Source organism: Pan paniscus, chromosome 8 (genome assembly GCF_029289425.2).
Source record: "Pan paniscus chromosome 8, NHGRI_mPanPan1-v2.0_pri, whole genome shotgun sequence".
NCBI classification, from domain to species: domain Eukaryota; kingdom Metazoa; phylum Chordata; class Mammalia; order Primates; family Hominidae; genus Pan; species Pan paniscus.
The window spans coordinates 141907428-141930412 of record NC_073257.2 but is presented as its reverse complement, the minus strand read 5'-3'; the positions used below and the strand labels follow the sequence as shown (position 1 = coordinate 141930412).

At 50.6% G+C, this 22985-nt stretch overlaps 1 protein-coding gene across 2 annotated transcripts in view; it reads left to right on the top strand.

Moving 5' to 3' along the window:
• Positions 1-15550, top strand: part of C8H10orf143 (chromosome 8 C10orf143 homolog) — a 95244-nt gene extending 79694 nt beyond the window's left edge. The window contains exon 5 of one of the 2 annotated variants that reach the window (XM_034931727.2): positions 15526-15550. In XM_034931727.2, coding sequence (XP_034787618.1) covers positions 15526-15535 — 10 coding nt within the window. In that variant the 3' untranslated portion in view covers positions 15536-15550. Of the gene's footprint in view, positions 1-303; positions 2168-15525 lie in introns of those variants that run through there. The other variant, XM_034931724.3, reaches the window with a different exon arrangement.
• Positions 15551-22985: the final 7435 nt, after the last annotated feature.

Genomic DNA, 22985 nt, shown 5'->3' with positions numbered 1-22985 from the left:
GGATAAAGTGAGACAGGACATGTGAGGGCACCGTGTAAGCAGTGAGGGGGCAACTGATGCCTGGGGAGTTGCTGCCTGAATGCCCCACGACATAGGGGCCATGAGGCAGCTGCACCCCTTTGCAGCCTTTTAGGAGAGGGTAGTCCTCAGCCTCTGAAGGACAGTGTTATGGCTGAATTGAGTCCCCCCAAATTCGTGTATCGATATCCTAACCCCCAGTAAATCAGAATGTGGGTATTTGGAGATAGGGTCTTTAAAAGTAACAAAGGTTAAATGAGGTCTTTGGGGTGGGTCCTAATCCAGTATGCCTGGTTGGATAGAAGAAGAGGAGGCAAAGACACAGACGAAACACACCAAAGGATGGCCATAGGATGACACGGGGAGAGGGCAAGCATCAGCAAGCCAAGAAGAGGGACCTCAGAGGAAACCATATCTGCTGATACCTTGATCTTGGACTTCCAGCCTCCTGGATGGTGAGAAAAGAAATTTCTGTTGGTTAAACCACCCAGCCTGAGCTGCCTAATACAGGTTGATTTGTTTACAGCTGCCTCTGCCCTCTGCCTAGAGAGAGTTGCTCTTTTATTCCTCAACCTCCTCTGAAGGTTTTTCCGTCTGTCACTAAGTCACCTGCTCACAGGCTTCCCAGCTTTGTGACAGGTGAACAAAACACTCACACGTTAGAAAAAATATGGGCATGGCCTTAACTCCTACTGGACCTAAACCTCTTGCAAATAAAAACTACAAACTCTAGACCAAAAAGGAAAAACAAAAAACAAGCTCTACTCAGTTCTCTGCTTAACTTTTGAACTACACATGCTTTTAGGCAGACTCAATGCATTTTAGCTAAGGATAAAATATCTAAACTGTGATTTGAGCTGATACGAAAGAGACAAATTTGCCGTTTAAGTTTAACTGAGAAAAAAATGAACATTCTCTGGAAGATTAGAACAGAGTTTAGAACCTCCACAACATAATGTTCCTAATATTCAGGATACAATCTAAAATTGCTTGACATATGAAGAACCAGGAAAATGCGACCCAGTTTAAACCAAAAAGTCAATCAACTGAGAACAATTCTGAGATGATCAAGATGTTGAAATTAAAAGACAAGGATTTTCCCAGCACTTTGGGAGGCCGAGGTGGGCAGATCACGAGGTCAGGAGATTGAGACCATCCTGGCTAACACGGTGAAACCCCGTCTCTACTAAAAATACAAAAAATTAGCTGGGCATGGTGGCAGGTGCCTGCAGTCCCAGCTACTCAGGAGGCTGAGGCAGGAGAATGGCGTGAACCCGGGAGGCGGAGCTTGCAGTGAGCGGAGATCACGCCACTGCACTCCAGCCTGGGTGACAGAGTGAGACTCCGTCTCAAAAAAAAAAAAAAAAAAAAAAAAGACAAGGATTTTAAGAAAGATATTACAACGATACTCAATGAAGTAAAGGGAAATATGCTTGCAGGAAAGAAAAGATAAGAAATCTCAGCTAAGAAATAGAAACTGAAAATACGGACCAAGTGGAAATTCTGGAACTGAAAAAAAGACAATATCTGAAATTAAAGATTCACTGGATTGTCTTAATAACAGAACAGAGATGAGAAATGAAGATCAGTGTACTTGAATACAGATAAAATCTATTCTGAAGAGGAGAGAGAAAAATGATTTAAAAATAATGAACAGAGCCGTGGGAACCTAGGGGGTAATATCAAAGGGTGTAACATAGATATAATTTGAGTCCTATGAGTAAAGGAAACAGGATGGCGCAGACAAAACATTCAAAGGTGTAGTGGCCAAAACATTTCCTAAATTTGTTGTTGTACCACACAAATGTGAGATTGTAAAAGTTCAGTGAACTCCGAATTGGATGATTTAGTCCTTTTCTTGTTTAGAAAAAAATGTGCAGCTTGCTGCCAGCAGTCAATTAGTTTTACATAAACATGCTCTTTGAGGCTGAAGCAAATCTGACTAAATTTCAATGTGAAAATAAAATATAAAACTATTCTTGGGGTTTGATTTTTTTTTTTTTGAGATTGGTCACTGAGGCTGGAGTACAATGGCATGATCTTGGCTCACTGCAACCTCCATCTCCCAGGTTCAAGTGATTCTCCTGCCTCAGCCTCTGGAGTAGTTGGGATTACAGGCATGTGCCACCATGCCTGGCTAATTTTTGTATTTTTAGTAGAGACGGGGTTTCACCATGTTGGCCAGGTTGGTCTCGAACTTCTGACCTCATGATCTGCCTGCCTCAGCCTCCCAAAGTGCTGAGATTACAGGCGTGAGCCACCGCGCCTGGCCTCTTGAAGTTATTTCTGAACAGAGCTCACATCAGAATTGTCTGAATCATCAGAATTGTCTATTCCAGAAAAATCTGATTCATCAAATGAATCTTTGGCCAACAACTGTTCGAGAATGATGATAACATCATGTGTTGGAAAGCCACATTTTCTAAGATTTGACATTTTTAGCAATGAAGAATTACTATATTTTGTAAATGAAAATATCACTGCTGAAAACAGAATGCTATAAATAGAATGATGTATTTTGTTTCCAAAGTTGATATACCAGAGTGATGCCAAAATAATAATAAAAGGCCGGGCGTGGTGGCTCATGCCTGTAATCCCAGCACTTTGGGAGGCTGAGGTGGGCGGATCACGAGGTCAGGAGACCGAGACCATCCTGGCTAACATGGTGAAACCCCGTCTCTACTAAAAATACAAAAAATTAGCCGGGTGCAGTGGCGGGCACCTGTAGTCTCAGCTACTCGGGAGGCTGAAGCAGAAGAATGGTGTGAACCCGGGAGGCAGAGCTTGCAATGAGCCAAGATCACACCACTGCACTCCAGCCTGGGTAACAGAGCAAGACTCTCTCTCAAGAAAAAAAAAAGTTCTGGAAAAAAGAAACTATCAACCTAGAATTCTGTAATCAGAATAAAGGCAAAATGAAGCTATTCTCAGATCAAAGAAAACTTAGAAGTTCTTTGAAGGGAGATGATACCAGTTGGAAATTCAGATTTAAAGAAGTAATGAAGAGTATCAAAACTGGGAAAGGTGTCCCTTTCCCAGAAATGAGGAACATGAAACAGAGGGAAGAAACAGAAAACAAATAATAAATTAGCACACCGAATCTAACCATATCAAAAATCATGTTAAATGTTAATGGACTGAGCATTATAATTAAAAGGCAGAGATTGTCAGACTAGATTTTAAGAAACAATACCCACATTTCACAACCATTAGGAAGGCCACTATCAAAAAAAGAAAAAGGACAGATATTGAAAAGGATGTGGAGAAATCAGAGCCCTCATATCTTGTTGGTGGAAAATGTAAAATGGCACAGCTGCTGTAGAAAAACAGTATGGCAGTTCCAAAAAATTAAACGTAGAATTTCCATATGATCCAACAATTCCACTTCTGGGTATATATCCAAAATAATTCAAAGCAGAGTTTCAGAGAAATATTTATACACTCATGACACCCACATTGATAGCAGTATTATTCACAATAGCTAAAAGGTGGAACCAAAGTTATGGACAGAAGAGTGAACAAACAAATGTGGTATATCCAAAAAAAGGAATAGTATTTAAACTTAATAAAGAAGTAAATTCTGATACATGCTACAACATGGCTAAACCTTGAGGACATTATGCTAAGTGAAATAAGCCAGTCATAAAAAGACAAATACTGCATGATTCCACTTACCTAAGATATCTGGAGTAGACTAACTTATAAGAAACAGAATGGTTGTTGCCAGGGGCTGGAGAAAGAGAAAAATGGGGAGTTATTGTTAATGGGTAACATGGTTTGGGTCTGTGTCCCCACTCAAGTCTCAAGTTGAATTGTAACCCACAGTGTTGGAGGAGGGGCCTGGTGGGAGGTGATTGGATCATTAGTGGATTTCTGCCTGCTGTTCTCATGATAGTGAGTAAGTCCTCATGAGATCTCGTTGTTTACATGTGTAGCGCCTCCCCCTTCTCTCTCTTTCTCCTGCTTCAGCCACATGCCTTCTTCCTCTTCACCTTATGCCATGATTGTAAGTGTCCTGAGGCCTCTCCAGCCATTCTTCCTATGTATCCTGCAGAACTGTGATCCAATTAAATCTCTTTTCTTTATAAATTACTCAATCTCAGGTAGTTCTTTATGGCAACGCAAGGATGGACGAATCCAATGGGTATAGAGTTTGTTTTGTAAGGTGACAAAGTTCTAGAGATGGGTTGCACAGCAATGTAAATATACTTGACACTACTGAACTGTGAGTTTTAAAATGGTTAAGACGGTAAATTACATGTTATCTGTATTTTAACACAATAAAAACTGACTTTTTAAAAATGCAAGACCTAGCTGTAACAATCATTTTAAGAATTCACTTCAAATATGAAAACTTGAACAGATTGAGCATAAATAGTCGGAGAAAGATATACCATGCAGCCAGTAAGCATAAGAAAACTGGAGTGGGGGCTGGGCACGGTGGCTCACGCTGGTAATCCCAGCACTTTGGGAGGCTGAGGTGGGTGGATCACGAGGTCAGGAGTTCAAGACCAGCCTGGCCAACACAGTGGAACCCTGTCTCTACTAAAAATACAAAAGTTAGCTGGGTGTGGTGGCGCACCCCTGTAGTTCCAGCTACTCGGAAGGCTGAGGCAGGAGAATCGCTTGAACCTGGGAGGTGGAGGTTGCAGGGAGGTGGAGGTTGCAGGGAGCTGAGATTGCGCCACTGCACACCAGTTTGGGCAACAGTGCGAGACTCCATCTAAAAAAAAAAAAAAGAAAGAAAGAAAAAAGAAAACTGGAGTGGCTGCATTAATATCCAATGAAACCAACTGCAAGACAAAGAGCATTAAAAGCAATAAAGAGGCTGGGCGCGGTGGCTCATGCCTGTAATCCCAGCACCTTGGGAGGCCGAGGTGGGTGGGTCACAAGGTCAGGAGATTGAGACCATCCTGGCTAATACGGTGAAACCCTGTCTCTACTAAAAAAAAAAAAAAAAAAAAAAATACAAAAAAAAAAATTAGCCGGGCATGGTGGCAGGCGCCTGTAGTCCCAGCTACTTGGGAGGCTGAGGCAGGAGAATGGCATGAACCTGGGAGGCAGAGCTTTCAGTGAGCTGAGATCACACCACTGCACTCCAGCCTGGGTGACAGAGCGAGACTCTGTCTCAAAAAAAAAAAAAAAAGGGCGATAAAGAGGGTCACTTCATGATGACGAAAGAGTCCGTGTATCAGGAAGACATCACAATCATAAATATGTATGCACCTAATAAAAGAAGAAATAGACAATCTTACAGTCTTAGAGATTTTAGCAGCCATTTCCCAGCAATTGATAGAACAAATAGAGAAAAATTCAGTTAAAATATAGGTGATATAAAAAGATGATCAATGACCTTGACCTGATTGGTATTTATACTATATGCTGCAACTTCAGAATACACATTCTTTTCAAGTGTGTGGCATGTTCTGCAAGATAGACCACCACATGCTGGGGCACATAACAAGTCTTTATACATTTAAACAATTGAGATAATGCAGAAGGTGTACATCAACAAAAATGGAATACGTTAGAAATCAATAATAATAAGATATCTGGAAAAATTCCTATGTTAGACAGAATAAGGTCACCCCCCACCCCACAAGATATCCATATCCTAATCCCTGGAAGCTGGGAATATATTACCTTTCATGGGAAAGGAGAATTAAGGTTGCAGATGGAATTAAGGCTACTAGGCAGCTTACTCAGAGAATAGGAATATTATTTTGGGTTGTCTGGCTAGGTACAATGTAATTACAGAGGCCTATTAAAGTGGAAGAGGGAAGAGAAGAAGCAATCAGAAGGGAGTAATGTGAAAAACTTTCTGCCAGCCATTGCTGGCTTTGAGGATGAAGGAGGTGGCCATGAGCCAAGGAGCACAGGTGGCCTCTAGAATCCAGGAAAAGCAAGGAAATTGATTCTCTCCCAGAACCTCTGGAGAGGAATGCAAGTTGCCTGGTGCCTTCAGTTTAGCCCAGTGAAACCCATGTTGGACTTCTGACTCACAGAGCTGTAAAATAATGAATTTTGTGATAAGTCACTAAGTTTGTGGTAATTTATTATGGCAGCAATAGAAAATTAATACAACCCCCAATTTCAATTCACTAGGGTTGTTACGATAATTAGGCTTAATTAAAATTAAGGAGGTTAGAAACTAAAGAGGAGCGTGTCTTGGAGGAGAGCTGCATCTGGTTCCCCCTGTGCCTCCCTTCCCTGGCACTGCAGTGGGGTTTGGACAGCAACGTTCACTTTTTCACAGTTGGCTGGACGAGCAATTCCCATATCCAGCTTAGTGGTTGGTTAGTGTCCATCCAAAAATTCATGTCCACCCAGAACCTCAGAATATGACCTTATTTGAAAGTAGGGTTTTTGCAGATGTAATTAAGGCTGGAGATTAGATCCTGCTGGACGAGGGTGGATGAAAGGACTCAGACACGGAGGAGAAGGCGCTGTGACCGTGAATGCCGACACTGAGTGATGCATCCGCAAGCCACGGAGTGTGAAGGATGCTGGCAGCCCCCAGAAGCTGGGACAGAGGCATGGGATGGGTTTTCCCTCAGAGCTTCCCGAAGGAACCAGCCCTGCCCACACCTTGATTTCAGACATTAGCCTCTAGAACTGTCAGATAATACACTTCTGTTGGCTTAAGTCACCCAATTGCTGGTCTGTTATGGCAGCCATAGGAAACCAATCTGCCCAGAGTGCTGGTCTCCTGAACTATCACCACCAGAAGCAGATGCCCAAGGGCTCCAGGGAGAACCAGGCTGCAGCATCGGCTGGCAGGAGCAGACACGGGGAATCACACTCACTTCCTTCTTGGGCTTTTCTGGACTCATTCTGCCTGCGGTGAAGTTCCTGAGGCATCAGTGCTCTCCCCTCTACGTTCATGGCAGCCCTGACCCAGGAGCTGGCCTGGCCTCCTGCCCCTGTCCATTCCCTGGGTGCTGGCCCATGCCCAAGACCCACTCTGCCCACGGCCACAGCGGCAGCAGGAATCCCTATGGTCATGGCTGGGGCCTCATTGGAGGCCACATCACCTCTTATACCCTGAAGCCACCCAGCCTCTGGGACTTGTGGATGAGTAGTCTGGGCCCACACACTGGGTCACCCCCTCTTTGCCTTTACTTCTCAAGCTTCCTTTCAGGTCAGGCAGAGCTATGGGGTCAGGGGACCCCTGCCCTGCCGGTCCCCCACAATTGCCAGCTGCTGAGGACTTGCCCAGAGCCCACCTCTCACTCAGGCAGGCGAGGCATCTGGGTTGTTGCCAGAGAGGCCCGTGCAGCCGGCTGGCTGGGCTCACCCAAGGAAGGGAGGCCCTGGCGCTGTTGGCGCTGAGCCCAAGCAATACACAGGACCAAAGGGAGAGTCCCCGCCCACCGCCCAGGGCTACTGATTCTACACAGGGTGCATTTGGAGTGGTGGTGCCTGAAGTGTCTGGCCTATGCAAGGCCCTCAGAGGCAGGCACTTAGCACAAAAGACAGTTGTCCATTCAGGATTCAGAATCCCAGGGGGTCATCCCCTTCAACAGGACAGGCAGCTGAGCAGAGGGCTTGGGACCCTACATCCAGGGATGGCCCTCGCCAGGGGCAGAGCGACCCCTCACCAGGCCCTCCTGCTGAGACAAGTTGAGGAGGCAGCATGGGAAGCTCTGCACGTGACGCCCACGGCACACGCACGGAGGAAGGGGTTTCGGCCCCCGAGGAGAGCAGAGCAGCACCTGGGCCTTCGGGGAATGTCCTGATTATTCCAAGCAGCTGCAAGTGAAAGTCTCACGGCCGAGGGGCCGGGGTTGCCAGGATTGGGGTGGTGGCCGTTCAGGGTCTCAGGATCCCCCATAGAGAGGAGGTGTTCAGGGATCTGCAATCAAACCTACTGGAGTCTCAGCTCTGACGATGACGCTGACTTGAGCCCCGGCTGCAGCCTTGGCTCTTGCTGAATGCTAACTCAGCCCACCTTAGCTTCACTGAGAGCCACAGGGGAACTGTAGCGCATCCTTCCCTGTCTCCCTGAACGCTAACTCCCAATCTACCCTAACTTCACCCCGTGGTGGGATAGCAAGTCCCCAGGTGGGACTGTAGCGCATCCTTCCCCACCTTCCTGAATTAATACTAACTCCCAATCTAGCATAACTTCACCCGGTGGTGGGATAGCAAGTCCCCAGGTGGGGCTGTAGCGCATCCTTCCCCACCTTCCTGAATTAACGCTAACTCCCATTCTACCCTAACTTCACCCGGCGGTGGGATAGCAAGTCCCTGGGTAGGACTGTGGCCCATCCTTCCCCGCCTTCCTGAACCCTCTCAGTCTACCTTTAACTTGATCTCGCTGGTGGGATAGCGGTCCCACACATGGGAATGTAGTACACTCTTCTCCATCCCAACAGTTCTGGGGACAGAGTGTGGCCCTATGTCCCCGGCTGCCCCTGGTCTCCCCTCGGGTGTGGAGGTTTTGGGGGAGGATGTGGGGTGGTGGGCAGGCGCGTGGGTCGGGGGAGGCTGCGAGTGGCTCCACCCCATCGCCGGGCCTTGTTTGGCCCCCCAGGGAGAGCCCTGAAGTGGGGCAGGGGGAGACCGTGAGATGGCAGCTGTGAGGGCAGCAGCGGTGGCCTCCGGCTGGGGACAGTGTTGGCGCCTCTGTGCAGCCTGGAGTCTGTTCCAGCAAAATGGCAGTGGACACGGGGACATTTCTACTCAAACAAAACTCTTCAGGAGCGGCGAGCGTGTTGGGCAGTAGTACGTGGACGTTTCTCACTAGAGCTCCCCCAGGGCCTGGCAGCAGGTGGGCGGTGGGTGTGGGAACCTTCCCCTCACTTGGAACCCCTCAGAGTCAAGGGGCACTTAGGCTCGGGCTGACAGCCTGAGGACTCAAGGCTGGTGGGTGCTCACTCTCAGCCTCCTGCCTCCCACACAGAGGGCTGTGCTCCCTGGAACACCGTGGGCATGGGGTCCTGCCAGGGGCATATATATATATTTATATTTATATGGAAATATAAATATGTATATATATATATATTTTTTTTTTTCAGATGGAGTCTCGCCTAGGCTGGAGTGCAGTGGCGCAACCTGGGCTCACTGCAACCTTCACCTCCAGGGTTCAAGCGATTCTCCTGCCTCAGCCTCCCAAGTAGCTGGGACTACAGGCACCCACCACCATGACTGGCTAATTTTTGTATTTTTAGTAGAGACAGGATTTCACCATATTGGCCAGGCTGGTCTCGAACTCCTGACCTTGTGATCCCAAAGTGCTGGGATTACAGACGTGAGCCACCGCGCCTGGCTCCTTTTGTATATTTTGGTATGCATGGAGAGGTGTTTATTGCCTGAACATGGAGCCCAAATTACCTGCCCCCACCCCCGACACTGGTCAGCACTGGAGCTCTGGTGCAAAGCTGACCTCTCGGATCATTTTGTGGATTCTCAAGGGCTGTGAGGGGAAAACATTTCAAATTAGGCAGGATGCCCAGTAACGAGGAACACTTGGAATCTCCAGCCTCACAAACACAACCGCATCTAAATGAGATTCAAAGAGAGGAAAAATTACCCTCCATGAATATCCCTTGAAATTGCCCAGCAGAGAATACTCTGGAGCGGCACGTGGATGCGTCCTGAGTTCTTTGGAAGGAGGATGTGAAGAGCGCCCAGGCTGGCATCCCCTGGATAGTATAGCACAGGCAGTGTGGAGCCTGACGAAGCACAGGCAGGCGCGATGTGGACAGCAGCACGCACGTCCGGCTGCCCAAGTGTCCCCTCGCGTTTCAACCGCAAATCCCACTGTCAATGCTGCAGACAGACACGGTTCACTCCATAAGATCACCCGTGAAATGGGAGCGCCCGACCACATGCCTGTAAATGTGAAAGGATAATTCTCACCACTGTGAGCGGCTCCTAGCACTGTTCATGGGAACCATTTGCCTGTAAACACAGACATTAGAACACATCCTTCTTGGCATATGGCAGGGTATCAATCAGCGAATCAGTCAAAATACAGAATTCTAAGGATAAATGAATAAGATCACGGAGGCTTGCTGGATTCATCTTTTGGGGCTGACAAAATGCCACCACCTGGGGCAGGATGTGTTAAACAACGTGTTTATTCTCTCATTATCTGGAGGCTGGAAGTCCAAGATCAAGGTGCCAATAGGTGGGTTTCCCCTGAGGCCTCTCCTCCTGGCTTGCAGACAGCAAAGGTGCTGTGTCCTCGCCTGGCCTTACCCTCTGTGCACGCATCCCTGGTGCCACTCCCTCTTATTATAAGGATGCCAGTCCCATTGCATTAGGGCCCCACCCTTAGGACCTCATTTAACCTCTGTTACCTTCTTAAAGGGCCCAATTCCAAATATAGTCACAATGGGGGTCAGGGTTTAGAGCTATGAACCAGGAGGGGCACAGTTCAGCCCCTGACAAGCACCAACATGCTGTCCTTCCTGGCTTGAGTGTTGGTTAAAGCTCCTGCTTGGCTTTGGCCCATAGAATCTCACAGATCCCAGAATAGAAGCCCGCCCATCACTGCTCTGAAGCAGGGAGCCTGGGACCGAAGGCCCTGGGGTTAGAGCCTCCCCCGCGCCAGCCATGCTGCTGGGGGTTTCTGCACCTCATCTTTGATCCTTGTCACACCTGCAAGACCAGGGGTAACAGTCCCATTTGCAGAGGGTGGAACTGAATTTCTAGGAGGTGAAGCCACTTGCCCAAGGCCACTGGGCTCATGTGTCCGGGCCCTGGAGATGCAGCCGGGCCATAGACCTTCCTGGCCTTGTCCAGGGTGAGAGACAAACGCGTGACGTGCCCATGCACCCTGTGGATAGCATTAAATGGCCATGCTGATGGGCACGGGGTGCATCTCAGAAGCGTTTTGTGAACCATCCTGTCTCCAATTTGCACTTTTTGTGTACTTCTAAAAGGCAGCTTGTAACCTGCTTCCAATGAAAGTAAAAGAAAACAAACTTCCAGCCATCTCTTACACCTGCGTTTCATGAATGTCTGCTGACCTCAGCAGGAGCAAGAGTTTCTCAAGTGGGAGTGAGTTGGTCTTAGGGGATGAGTGTGCACAGCAGGCTCTTGTGAGGCTGTTTCCATCATCTGCAGGAGACGGGCACAGGCAGAAGATGGGCACAGGCAGGAGATGGGCACAGGCAGGAGACGGGTACAGGCAGGAGACAGGTACAGGCAGGAGACGGGCACAGGCAGGAGACAGATACAGGCAGGAGACGGGCACAGGCAGAAGATGGGCACAGGCAGGAGATGGGCACAGGCAGGAGATGGGCACAGGCAGGAGACGGGCACAGGCAGGAGATGGGCACAGGCAGCAGGCGGGTACAGGCAGGAGACGGGCACAGGCAGGAGACAGATACAGGCAGGAGACAGGCACAGGCAGGAGACGGGTACAGGCAGGAGACGGGTACAGGCAGGAGACAGGCACAGGCAGGAGACGGGCACAGGCAGGAGACAGATACAGGCAGGAGACGGGCAGAGGCAGAAGATGGGCACAGGCAGGAGATGGGCAGAGGCAGGAGACGGGCACAGGCAGCAGACAGGTACAGGCAGGAGACGGGCACAGGCAGGAGACAGGCACAGGCAGGAGATAGGCACAGGCAGGAGATGGGCACAGGCAGGAGATGAGTACAGGTAGGAGATGGGCACAGGCAGGAGACAGGCACAAGCAGAAGGCAGCTATAAGTGTGCCGGGGGCACAGGCTTGAAGCGGGGTGGGATGTGGGCTAACAGGGTGGGCCCGGAGGAAAAGCCGCCCCAGGTCTCTGATCCTGGTGGGCATCCCGTGGGGCTGGGGCAGCTCTTCATGGCATCAGAGACAGGGTAGTGGGCCACTAGGGGCCAGGCTGCCGGGCAAACACTGCCACCTTGTCCATTGGAGAGCTGAGGCCACGGCTGTCTTGTTCCAACACATCAGAAATTTCAGGACGACTTCCTGAGCGAGGACGTGAAGTGGGAGTGAAGCCTGTCGGGAAGGGGCCACACACTGATTCTCACCAAGGCACAGTCTGAATGAAGGAGACCGGGCCCAGCGCCCTGTGGGGGCAGAACCATCCTCACCACCTTGGCTTGCACAGAGGACTGTGGCTCCTGGGGAGGCCTGTCCTGCCAAGCCAGTGGGGTCCCGGGCTCAGGATGAGCAGTCCAGCTGACACATGGCTCTGTGGTCTGGCCCTCATGGACTCGTACCTTCTGCACCCAGGTGTGCTGGCTGGGCCTGGGCCAGGTTTGGAGGAGGCAGATGGTGAGGCACACCAGGGTGGGGAGGGAGGCCTGGGAACGCGTCCCATCCTGCCCCACTATGTCTGCAGGAACCCTGAAGCTTTTTGACCCCGAGGCGGCCCTGTTTGCCCCACTCAGCTCTGTGCCCCATGCCCACCTAGGCTCCCAGGACAGCCAGCCCCGCTGCTCCCCACCCAGGAGTCTGGATGGTCAAAAGAGGCGCCCTCTCCAACCTCGTGAAGCAGGGCTCAGAAGTGCGTGTGGCTGCTGCTGATTATAAACAGAATCGCCTAAATTAAGGGAATTTGAATTTAATGTCAAAATGTCAGCCATTGTCGCTGTGAATGCCAGCTGGGTGACTGTCCTGTTAGCAAATCGAGCACAGGGCTGAGGTGGTTCCCGGGTCCTTCTGAGAGGAAAACTCCTCCCTTTTGTGTGGGGTTGATACCACCTGAGAGAGCAGGGGTGTGCAGGAGAGTGGGTGGCACCCTGTGGCTGCCAGAGCCAGACCGGCAGGGCCCCCCAGTGACACATCACGGGGGCTCGGTCACCTCATCTGTCAAATGGGTATAGGAGCATCTCCCTCACTGGATGTGGGAAAGAACGAATCCATCCAGGCAACGCGAGCCATCCAGCCCCCGTTCTGACAAATGTCAAGCCCTTGACAAACAGCGACGGTTGCTTCTCTAATCCCTGCTTTGCCAACAAGGCCCAGCTGTTTCTTCTTTAAGTACAAGTAAAGTTCAGTTCAGCTGAATTATCCTATTTGGTGATTCATTCATGAGTGCTTCTGTGGGCCGGGGGCAGCCTCCAGGACCTGCGTGCAGGAGGGAGAGGCAGATGCCGATGTAGATGATATAATAACACCCCCTGAGGTTATCGGAAAAGTGGGATGTGCGGCAGCAAAGGGGACCCAGAGGACGGGGCAGGGCCCAGGAAGGCAAGGAGCCCATGGCACACCGAGAGGGACGAGGGCTTTGTGCGGGGGGTGCCCCACGCTCCCTCGGCAGGGCAACCCAACGGTGCAGGGTGGGTGGGCTGCAGCGTGGGCTGCAGGGAGCTGAGTTTTTCCGGTGGCTCCCTGAATCCCTGAATGAATTTTCTAGGGCTGCCGTCACAACAAATGGCTGCAAACTTGGATGGCTGAAAACAATAGACATTTATTCTTCCACAGTTCTGGAGGCCAGAAGTCCAAAATCAAAATAGGGTCTGCAGGGTGGTGCTCTCTCCCAGGGCTCTGGGGCGGGTTCCCTCCAGCCTCTGGGTTCTCAGTGCTCTCTGGGTTCCGTGGCTTGCAGCTGCTGCATCCCGTCTGCCTCTCCAGCACCACATGGCCGTCTTCCTCCCTCTGTCTGTGTGTCCTTTCTTCTCATAAGGACACCAGTCACTGGGTTAGGGCCCACTCTAATGCAGCATGACCTCCTCTTAACTAACAGCATCTGCAGAGACCCTATTTCCAACAAGTTCCATTCTGAAGTGCCAAGTGGATGTGGATTTGGGGGGACACTGTGCAACCCACTCCAGTCTTTTTGGGAAGTCTAAAGAGCAGCTCCTGTGTGCCCAGCTTGGGATGACTTTGGCTTTTCTTCTCCAGGTGATGCCTGTGATGCCCCCAAAGGCTCATGTGATATCGATGAATATCACAAGTGTTTTGCATTCTCCACGATGAAAACAGCATGGGCACGGAGTTCTGTCTGGGTTAGCCGAGCAGCCCTGTGCTTTCTCCTCTGGGGAGGGGAGGTGCTTCTCCTGAAGTCTAAACTAAGCCCTACAGCAGTGACAACGGGGCAATGGGTGGGGAAGGAGCTGCTGGCCTCAGGTTCCAGCTACTGAAGGGCTGAGCTCCTCCTGGCATCCCTGGACACACCATTCTTGCCCCTTTCTGCTGGTTGCACTCGCTGCAGCTTCCACCACTGCTTTAGATTGGACTCATTTAACGGGACTTCATAGGGCTCATCTGCTTGCATGTGGTAGACACAAAACGGAAACTGGCTCAAGCAGAAAGAATGACTCAGTGAAAACACTTGGAGATGCCTCAAGAGCCACTAAGCTACTAGAAAAAGCAAGAATGAGCCAGACTCTGAACACGAGCTCCAGGCCACAGATGCCCCTGGGGCCCTGCCTGCTCCTTCCCCACTCTCCTCCCTTGGCATATGGGCCATTGGCTTCTTTCGCTTGCACTGCAAATTGGCATTCTCCATGGCAGCCAACAGCTTCCAAATGGGATCTCAGCTGACAGAGAGAGCCCCACTCCCCTCTCCAAGTCCAGAAACCTCAGAGCAGCGACTCATTGGTCAGGGCCTCCTAATCAGCAGAGGCCAGCCGGGGACAAGGAGCCCCCGCGGGACAGTGGGGGACCAGGCAGGCAAACCAGGGAAGTCCACACCACGCTGCCATCACACAGTGATCTTCGGTTCCGGGAATGGCATTTGGAAGCCCCTAGGCAAACGTTTGTCATTTGAAACTCATTCCCTGTGCAGGGCTGGGCAAGTGCCTGGTCTGGAGCTCAGAGCAGCCATTGGAGCCATTTGGCTGGCATCTGCTTGTGCTTATAAGTGAGTGATGCTCCAGCGCCGGTGCCACCAGCTTCTTCCAGGGCCTTGAGGTGCAGTGACCAGGGAGGGTGTGGAAGCTTCTCTAGGCCAGGAACACCATGCTCTCAGAGGGCCTTTTCCATCAGCTTGCCCGCAGCCAGCCTGACAGTCGCCCCCACTCCCTGGGTTAGGGATTCCAAGTCCCTGAGCAGACAGTGCTGGCTCTCACCGATGACAGCCTCGTGTTCCTGCATGCTTTTCAAGTGCAGGCGAGCCCGTCAACAGCTCAGAGAAGACAGCAGGAAGTAAGGGGTGGAAGGGAGAGGAGGAGAGGCAGACACAGAGCGCTTGGGCCACACAGGCAGGGGAGTGTTCTCCTGGGACGGAGCCAGAGAGCTGGGAGGAATCTGTGGACCAGAGGACCTCTGAGGGCTGCCCGGTGCTTCTCAGTGGGGGCCAGATTTCAAAATGGTAACTCTCTGAATTGGGAATTTTTGATGACAGCTTGAGCAAGTTTAGAAAGAGGACTTACTGGGTTGAACTAGAGAGTCTAGAAACATCAGTGGCTTCAGGCATGGAGTGACCCATATCAGGGGTTGGCAGCCTGTGGCCCGAAGGCCAGATCTGCCCTGCCACCTACATGCGGCCATGGACATTTGTTCAAGTATTGTCTTTGTCTGCTTCTACTCTACCGTGGCAAGGTGGAGTAGGTGTGGCAGAGACTGTTGGTCTGCAAAGCCTACAATATTTATTGTCTGTTCCTTTACAGAAGAGATTGACCGACCTCTGCCCTGCAGCTCTGCTGTCCAATATGGCAGCCACTGGCCACATGGGACTCTTGTTTTCTGCACTCTCGAAACGTGTCTAGTCTGAATGGAGATGGGCTGTCAGTGCAAACTACAGAACACACCAGGTTTTAGACTTAGTGTGAAGAGAAGAATGTGAAGTAGCTCATTAGTAATGTTTGTATATTGATTACATAGTAAGATGTTTTTAAATTGTTGGGTTAAATAAAACATAGAGTTAACTTCACCTGCTTATTTTTACACTTTTTTTTTTCAGAGATGGGGTCTTGCTGTGTTGCCCCAGCTGGTCTTGAACTCCCGGGCCCGTGATCTTCCTGCCTCAGCCTCCCTAGTAGCTGCATGACAGGTGCATGCCATTGCGCCCAGCCTATTTTTACGCTTTTAACAGGGCTGCTACAAATTTGAAATTGTATTTGTGACTCCCTTTGCATTTCTGTCAGACAGGGCTGATTCAGAGGCTCAACCGTGTGGCATGTTTCTTCCACATCCAGGTAGGTTTTCCACACAGGGTTGGCGAGCTGGCTCCCATCACCATCTTATTCAGACTGCAGCCCATTAGTGGACCAGGAAATCTTGGTCATGACTATATAGTAGATCACGACCAGTATTTTTGAAAAATGAGATAGAATAAAATAGAACACGTTTAGAGCAAATTACACACTACAGATGAGTGCTGGTTTGCAAAACCTATTTTAGTTACACATTATTTATTTCATCCACCTAAGTGGATGTACCATGATTTTATGACCAACGAAGAAAGAGAACACAGCCAATTAAACCATGGTGCAAGGCATTGATGACAGATATCTGGAACAGCAGAATCAGTCACAGCAGCCTCTTGGTGCTCTTGAGTTTCCTCTCTATTCCAAGGGATTTGCCCATTTCTTCTGCTTCAGTTGCATCTCCCTACACATGTCCCGGTCACCAAACACAACAGTGGCCAAGTGGCATCTGGTGCCTCTGTGTACCCAGCTGCCCTGAGGTGTCCCTTGTGTTTTAGCAGAGATCCTATGGAAATGGTTTTGAGCATCTGTGCACTAATAAGGAGAGGCTCCGAGACTCTAGCCAGCCCTGTAGCCTGTCTGCCTTGCAGTTCTAAACAAGCATGGTGAGCTCACTTCCCTGGCACTCCAGGTGAGTGGGGGCCCCACTGCCTGCAAGTCCTCTCTGCAAATGGCTTCTTGGCCTTGTGGGTGCTGACTACACAGGCAGCCCACAGGTCTTGACCAGTGGTCCACCCTGTCCTGGCCCTCACTGCAGAAGCCACCAAGGTCTCAGGCCTGGACATATCGGAGTTTACGTGGGTGGTGAAGCCTGAGAGTTCTTTGGACTGGGCATCCAGTTTCTCTTGCAGATGCACAAAACGAGCAGAGCCTGACTTCCTGCCTCTCTTGGGTAATGGTGGCAACCTCACCCCATCCCCCTGGCATTGTTTTTGTGTGCTGCACAGCCTGAATGTTGAGCCTTCAAGCACAGGCTGCAGGGCCATGACACAGCTCTGGTAAGCAAGTGCAGAGCACGCGGCTTTATAATGAGGTTGGAAAGTTTTGGGCTATGCGTTTAATGAATTTTGTATTAAGGTTTAACACAGATGCTAGCATTTGCATTTCACAATGCTGTTTGGAACAGATGTTTAATACTAAATGGAGAGTAAATTTGGATATGGCTATGCATCAAACACCTGCCATTAAAGAAAAGAGCTTCAAATGCAGTGAAATCCTCCTCCAGCAGTGGTTTGCAGCAGGAAGCAATGAATCGTCCAGCTGGGCTGCAGGGGGAAGGATGATCTTGAAGGAGGTGGATCGCACACCTCAGCTCCCTGGTTGGACAGTGGACTCGCTCTCGGAGCCTGCAGCACAGCAGCCCCCTCCTGCTATCGGGAGGGGCTCCCCAAGAGCCCTGAAACCGCTGCATCCCAGCTGACCACCAAGGCTGGTCCAGCCCAACATCCTAGCTCATTCTGAAGAAGCCTTGGTGAGTTTTCCTCTCCAACACAGATTGTTCTAGAAAGGCATCCTAGCCCTTGCAGACGGATTCAGGAAGTTGAAGCAAAGTTATGGATATGTGACAGCCCTTCTATATATCATGATGCATACTGTGTTCCATGGAACACTACACCGTGCTTGTTATAGTTTATTTCATAAGGAGATGCACCTTAAGAACAATTTATTCAAATATTAATATCTCTTAAGGGAGACATCATCAGCCTGACTAGAAACATTATTATGGTAAAGTCCTGGGGAAAACCTTGTAGAGCAAGGCAAGGAAATCGATGGAAAAAAACCCAGCAGCACGTGGTCTGTGTGATGAAAGACATGAGGACCCTCGCTACGCCGAGTCACTCTGGCCGCCTCAGAAGGGCTGCTTGCAGGCAAGCCTGGAACCCTGCCCAAGGGACCACCGGCCACCCTGACTGTAGCCCAAGAAGGCCAAGCTGGCTGAGAGCCGGGCGCTGTGGCAGGACAGACCCTGCCTTTCTGGAGGGAAGGAGCCTCACATAGCTGAGAGCTGTGATTTGCCCCCAGGGTGGGGCCGAAGGTGGGGTTGCGTGTGAACACCTGAGAGAGGGCAGGGGAGTCAGCAGATGCTTCTGTCACCGAATGCAGGAGCCCAGGTGATCGGGGGTAAGTCGCAGCTTTACACCTATCAACCAAAAGGCCTCTGGTGAGTATCTCTAAACTTTGCGTCTCCGTGCCTCAGTTTCCTCCTCCGTAAAATGTGAATAATGCCGTGACTTGTGAGGGCAAAGGGGGTTAATAAGGATGCAGCGCTCAGACCAGCCCCGGCACAGAATGGGCACCACGGTGGTGTTTGTTATGGAAGCTGCTATCATGATCACAAGCAGCTGCAGGACTTCAGACAGGTCACTTCCTCTCCCTGGGCCTCAGACTTTTCCCCCGCAAAATGGAGACAATAACACTAGGCATCACCATAAAACAATTAAATTTACGGATGGCCCCAGCTGGCATTGGCCCGCCCTGCCTGGCTCTCTGTGGATGGAGCCACCTCCCACCCCCGGGACCCCAGCTTCCGGCTGCTTCCCAAGCCTCAGGACTCTGCCTGGAGAGAGGCAGGCCGGCTGCAGCCCCAGCTTCAAGGCTCATTTGGAAAATGGAAATGTACGTCATAACCCCATTTGTCATGCGATCGTGCTCCTGACAGCCGCACACTACCGTCCAAAGCAGAGATTTAGACCTAACGGGGAAAAATCTGTTAAAATTGACATATCCATTAGAAGATTTTAGAACTGAAAACGTATTCTTCATGGAGTGTTAGGATGACTTCTTGGGTGATGCTAAATCAATATCTCATACTTTGGGTGAATTCATTATTTTGTTTTACGAGAACTGTCTGCTAAGAACCTACATTCTTCCTGTGTTGCGTCTTCAGCACTGCCCCAGGAAGGCCATAGATGAGTCTTTTAGACGCCAGCCATGGTTCTGACCCAAAGTGCCCCTGAAACGATGAAAGATAAGGGAAATGGGCAGATGGTTTCACGTACATCCGACGTCACTAAAGGGGGCTGCGCTCTCCTGTCCACCACGTTGCCTCCAGACTCCAGTGCAGGGCCCCATCCTCTGGAGTAGTCCCTGGGACCCCGTGCTGGCACCTCACCTGCATCTCCCCTCTGAGCTGTGGGCCCATTCAGGGCCAGGTCCCCTATGGCTTCCTCCTGCCTTCTTCTTACTATTTTATAATTTCAACTTTTATTACAGATGAAGGGGTATGTGTGCAGGTTTGTTACATGGGTATATTGCATGATGCTGAGGTTTGGGGTCCAAATGATCCTGTCACCCAGATGGTAGGCACAGGACCCAGTAGGTGGTTTTTCAGTCCATTCCTCCCCACCTGGTCATCCTCAGTGTCTGTTGTTCCCATCTTCATGTCTGTGTGCATTTAATGTTTAGCTCCCACTTATAAGTGAGAACATGTGATATTTGGTCTTTGGTTCTTCTGTTAATTCACTTAGGATAATGGCCTCCAGCTCCATCCCTGTTGCTGCAAAGGACATGGTTTTGTTCTTTTAAAGGGCTGTGTAGTATTCCAGGGTGTATATGTCCAATCCATTGTTGGAGGGCACCTAGGTTGATTCCATTTGCTATTGTGAACAGCACTGCAGTGAACGTACGAGTGCCTGTGCGTCTTTTTGATAGAATGAATTATTTTCTTTTGCATATACCCCTTGCACTTCTCTCAGAGTGGACACCAGAGGAAGGACAGTCTCTCCCACACAGAGGGAGGGGACACTTCTGACTGCTGTTCTGCTGACCAGTCAGGTTTCCATGTCTCTCAAAATGCATGGGAGACTCGACCAGTGGCCAGCGGAGGGATGGTGGGGCCTCCGGGGGACGGTGGCATGGGGGGAGGGCTGGGGGCAGAATCTGGAGGGGAAGAAGCAGCACAGGAGCAGCCCAACCCCCACCCCTGCTCCCCAATCCCCAGCCTGCCCGCCTGGCCCCAGGCCCATTGGGATAGGGCCCTGAGCTCGGCTGCTGTGCACGACCAAAGCCCTGGAGGTGAAAATGGAGGTTTCCATATGATTTTTGTCTCTGAATCAACGCTTTCATTCACATCGAAGAGCACACCACATAATAGGAAAACCACGAAATTCCATGTAAAATATAAGCCTTCAAATCAACCACTTGTTTTGGTAAGTTTGAAATAGCTCTCCTGAGGAAGCAGCCCAGGACCCGGGCAGACAGGAGGCGTCTGGAACCAAGTCCCTGCACTGAGTGTGACCTGGGTGTGTTCCAGCCACGGCTGGGGCAGCGGCTCTTTGTTTCTGCTTCTCTGTGACGGGGACAGGATCCTTCCCACCTTGTAGAGTTCCATCTGAGCTCTTCCCATTGCTGATTGGTATCATCTGTTATTATTACTCCTGCTGTTGTTTTCAACCCACATGGCAAGGGAAGGAGTCTTCCTGGCTAGGCAGTGGCCCAATGTTTGCGGCAGCCGGTTGACCTGACAGAGACACGCCCACGTCCTGGGCCAGTGCCCCAGGCCCAGTACCGTGGCTCCGCTATGCCAGCGCCCACCCGTTCACCCTCACCAGCGCTCTACCTGGCTCATTCACGGGCATTTCGGTTTTCCTGAGATTTCTCTGAGATTCTGTGAGGCCATCCCATTCATGCCCAAGAGAAATGTCCTTGAGAAGAGAATGGAAACATTAGGTCAACACAAAAAGCCAAGAAAGCGTTGCTGTTCATTCAGGCAAGCATCTTCAGGACGCCTTCACCCCCGCCATGGCCCGCCTTCTCTCCCGCTGGCTTTGTCATATCAGGCGGGGATTCAGAGATGCCTTGGAGGGAGGGCGGGAGCAGAAGAAATGCTCAGTCACGTGGGTGGGCCGGGAGCAACTGTGCTCGGAAAGACCCGCCGGTGAACCCCAGGTCCCCCAGCTCCCAGCTTCGTGGCCTCAGAGAGCCGCCCGGAGATTTTGAGCCTGGAAAACCTCGCTGCCGGCTTGGGAGTGTGATGCTGCCTGTGTTGTTACCCGCGGCTGTCTGGACAGATGATCGCAAACTGAGTGCATTTAAATTTATTTTAAAGCAGCAGACATTTATTCTCTCACAGCTCCAGAAGCCAGAAGCTGAAAACCAAGGTACTAGCAGGGCCGAGCCCCTGCGGAGGCTCCCGGGGAGAGTCTGTTCTCGCCTCTTCCAGGTCCAGGTGGTCCAGGCATTCCTGGGTTTGCAGCTGCACCCCGCCAGTCTGCCTTCCCCTCTGGGTTTGTATCACATCTCCCGTGCACACCTCTATGAGGACACGCAGTGGCATTTAGGAAGCCCGCCGGGATGACTGGGGTGCACTCAAGAACTTCACTTCATTGCATCTTTTGTCACGAAGGTAATAATCACTTGCTTGCCATATAAAATCACATTTGCAGCTTCCGGGGACTGGGTCATAGGCACACCTTTGGGGCCACTATTCTGCCCACTCCACCACCTTTCAGGCACGGTGGGGATCAGAGGAGATGTCGCTTGGTTTCCGGTTGGTGGCCCTGGTTGCTCGCCCTGGTTGCTCTGTTCAGCCTGCATGAGGCTGAACACTGCAGCCAGGAGCGGAGTCATGGGACATTGGTCATCGCTCCGCCCCGGCTCTGAGCCCCAGGGTGTTTCTTGCAGGATGAGAGGCCCCCGTGTTACTGAGACTCTGGGAGCTGCTTACGCATTTCCACCACTGTGTGCCCAGGGCCACTATGTGCCTGGTCCCCAGTGGGGCAGCTGTGCTGGGGAGGGCCCTATTCATATCCCTGGGCCCTGGTGCCCTGTGCTGGTCCTGCCAGAGAGCCGCCGGCACTGCCCTTGAATCTCTCAATGCCACCTGCCCGGGGTCCGGCCCCCACCAAGGCCCCGCTCTTCCAGGCCTGCTCCTGTGTTCCAAAGCTCCCCTCACTAACCTCCTGCATCCTCCAGATGGGCTCGGAGGGACCTCACCAAAGGGAGATTTGTGGATCTCCTGAACATGTCCTGCCCCTGCCTTGGGCTACATTTCAGGACTAAGTACACCAGGCAGGTGTTTTCTTCTCGAATCTCAAAAGCAAGAATAAAGCAGAATGTGGAAATCCAGATCTCGGCTGGGAAGGAACAGAGTGGCATTGGCAAGGCCCCGCTCTGATTTCAAATCCAGACTTTTCCTGCTCGGCGCAAAGCCCCGTTGTGACTGCACTTTGCCTGTGGCCTGTCACGCTTTCCTGGAAGCACACGTCAGGGGTAAGCACGAGAAAATAAGTTTATGTTTCTGAAAGATCTAACACACATTCCAGACCCAGGCTGCCTTTGGAACTGAAAGTCTGTTTTGTTAAAAGTGAAAAAAGCAGAATACTTATGACGCGCTATGAATTTCTGCTCCAACAATGTTCATCTTGCCCAAAACACCAGCCAAGACCCATAAGTCATGGTGATTACAACCAGGCGACGGTCGGCAAGCCCGCAGCGGCTGCAGAGCCCTGCGTCAGGTTCCCTGCTCTAAGAAAAAGAAACGGCGCTTTGTGTCTAATCCATCTTCTAATTATCCGTTCTGAGGACAAGGTTTATAACCAGACCCTTTCAATAACGATGTGATTGTTACGGAACCCGATTCAGGTTTGCCCTAAATGGCTGTGATGCCATCCAGAAATGATGAGTCTGCCATGTTTACCTATGAGCACGCACGTGTGTTTCCTGGATGTTCACGTATGTACTTGCTGCTGTGTGGAGGACGGTGCATCTCAGTCAGGCCGCAGAAACTGAGGTTATTCACCTGGGCTGGCCCGTGGGGACGTCCACTTTTTTCAAAATCAGAAAGACAATGCCAGCAAAGCCACGGAAGTTCACATTCGTAGAAACTGTTTGTATCTTCCTTTTTGTTTTTTCTCCTTTTTTCAATCCTTATTGAGTTCCTACAAAACAAAAGTAATTGCTTATTGCAAAAATTCATCTAA